This window comes from Montipora foliosa, chromosome 6, assembly GCF_036669935.1.
Source record: "Montipora foliosa isolate CH-2021 chromosome 6, ASM3666993v2, whole genome shotgun sequence".
Classification (NCBI taxonomy): Eukaryota; Metazoa; Cnidaria; class Anthozoa; order Scleractinia; family Acroporidae; genus Montipora; species Montipora foliosa.
The window spans coordinates 60478037-60479881 of NC_090874.1; the positions used below are offsets into that span (position 1 = coordinate 60478037).

The window sequence follows — 1845 nt, forward strand, 5'->3', positions numbered from 1 at the left end:
AAAAAAATTGTCTGCTATAAATCTGTTTACCTATAGCAAACCTATTTTGCCGTTTTCCTCGGAATTTTGCAGTATAAACCCTAGAAAACCCAGCAGTGATTTTACCCTCGACGATACTTGTGAGATGCATGAGTTTTGTTCCAAGCATGACTCGAACTGTTTCTTCAGGAAAATCGTTGTCGGAGTTGGACGCATGCTTCAGTTACAGCTAGTTACTAACTCAGCCGTGGATTGTTTCCAATATCGTGCAACTTGTAAGCTCCATTAAAACCAAAATCTTAAAAAAGGGAAACATTTATTTGATGGTGTCGAGAAATTTAATATTTTCCCAAGAAAACAATTAAAGGTCAAGCTGTTGTCGCGGAGGCACGGTCCATTGAAAACAAAGAGTTGTCAAGACAACCAGTACTATTGACTGAAATGTTTATCGATCAGGCCGGTCAATACGTTATTTCGAAGATTTCTGACATCCTGGTTTTATTTGTAATTCTTCAGAAAATGTACTTTCAATAGCAGCCTGGATTTGACAGAGGCAATATCTTCTTCCTGTTCTATTTCGAGCTATCTTAAGATATAAAGGTGGCAAATGTAGGTCAAATTTGGTTGAGTGATATCTTAATCAACTTTAAATTGTTTCTAGAAACTGTTCGAACTTAGCTTTAACGGTCTGCAACTTCAAAAAAACCCCGCGGCTATGCGTATCAGAATATCATGTAAGAGCTCGAGGCGCTTTGAAGTTAGAAATTGTTATTACGATGTACTGCAGTCATCTTGGTCAAGCATATCGTTAATCTCCAAAAAAAGCATATAAACATGTCGCGAACTCCTTAAGATATCCCCCAAAATGAACGTCTGATCGCATTGTACTTCAATATTAGTTTGGGTAAATCAACGTTAGATCTTGAAATAGCTTAAGTTATTCCAGTAATAAAATTTGTTTTAAGATCATCAATTAAGAAATCCACCTGCTGAGAGTAGCTCAATCAGCTCTGTTACAATCGAAATCGCCTGGAGCGCTCTCATTGTCAGTGGAAATTCGATTTCCTTCTAATAGCTCTGCATCACACAAAAAAGTGTTGATATCTCCAATCTTTATCTGAAACACGCCTTTCTCTCCTATGCAACAAATAGGAAGATCCGGCTGAAATTGAGCAAGAGACATTGAGCGAACTAAGCAAGCTGTGTTATAGGGAATTGACTGGAACGGAGAAAATGTTCAAACCTGTTGATGCGAAAAATAACTTGTTGGTGGTTCAAACTCGACAACTGATTCCATTCAAGAAGACTTTGGCTTTCAACTGATTCACACACCTGCCAAGTCATTTTAATTGCAAATCAATTTAGTTCGCATGTGATATTTGATTGCCCTGTTTAAGCTTAAGTTCTTCCTGCATGTATTTGCACTTTGCACGACTATTTCATCACGCGTATAAAAGAGCGGGAAGAAAAATTCATCTTCGCCGAAATTCTGAATGATGGATTCCAACGATACTCAACTTCAGTTCAATTTTATCATTCCTAATAGATCTTCAACCGACGTTAGGCAAGCAGATCCTCACATCTCTATGTCGGCGCAAACGACTGCTGAAGCCCTTGCCTACGTAGTCATCATGTTCCTGTCTGTATTTGGAAACGGCCTTGTTCTTGTTGTCCTGAAGAAAAACATTGGAGGCCAAATGCGATCAACTCGCAACTACCTTCTCACGAGTATGGCTGCCATAGATTTGCTTGTCACTATAGGCAGTATGCCAGAGAGACTAACAAGAGCTCTAACCAATGACCAGTGGCTCATTGAAGGCTTTTTAGGTGTAACACTCTGCAAAGTCACAAATTTTTTTGAAAAGC

At 38.8% G+C, this 1845-nt stretch overlaps 1 protein-coding gene across 1 annotated transcript in view; it reads left to right on the forward strand.

Annotated features, from left to right (window-relative positions):
• The first annotated feature begins 978 nt into the window (after positions 1 to 978).
• LOC138006104 (QRFP-like peptide receptor) overlaps positions 979 to 1845 on the forward strand; it is a 2564-nt gene continuing 1697 nt past the window's right edge. Inside the window, exon 1 of the mRNA XM_068852272.1 lies at positions 979 to 1845. This exon is cut by the window's right edge and continues 1697 nt beyond it. Coding sequence (XP_068708373.1) covers positions 1473 to 1845 — 373 coding nt within the window. The 5' untranslated portion in view covers positions 979 to 1472.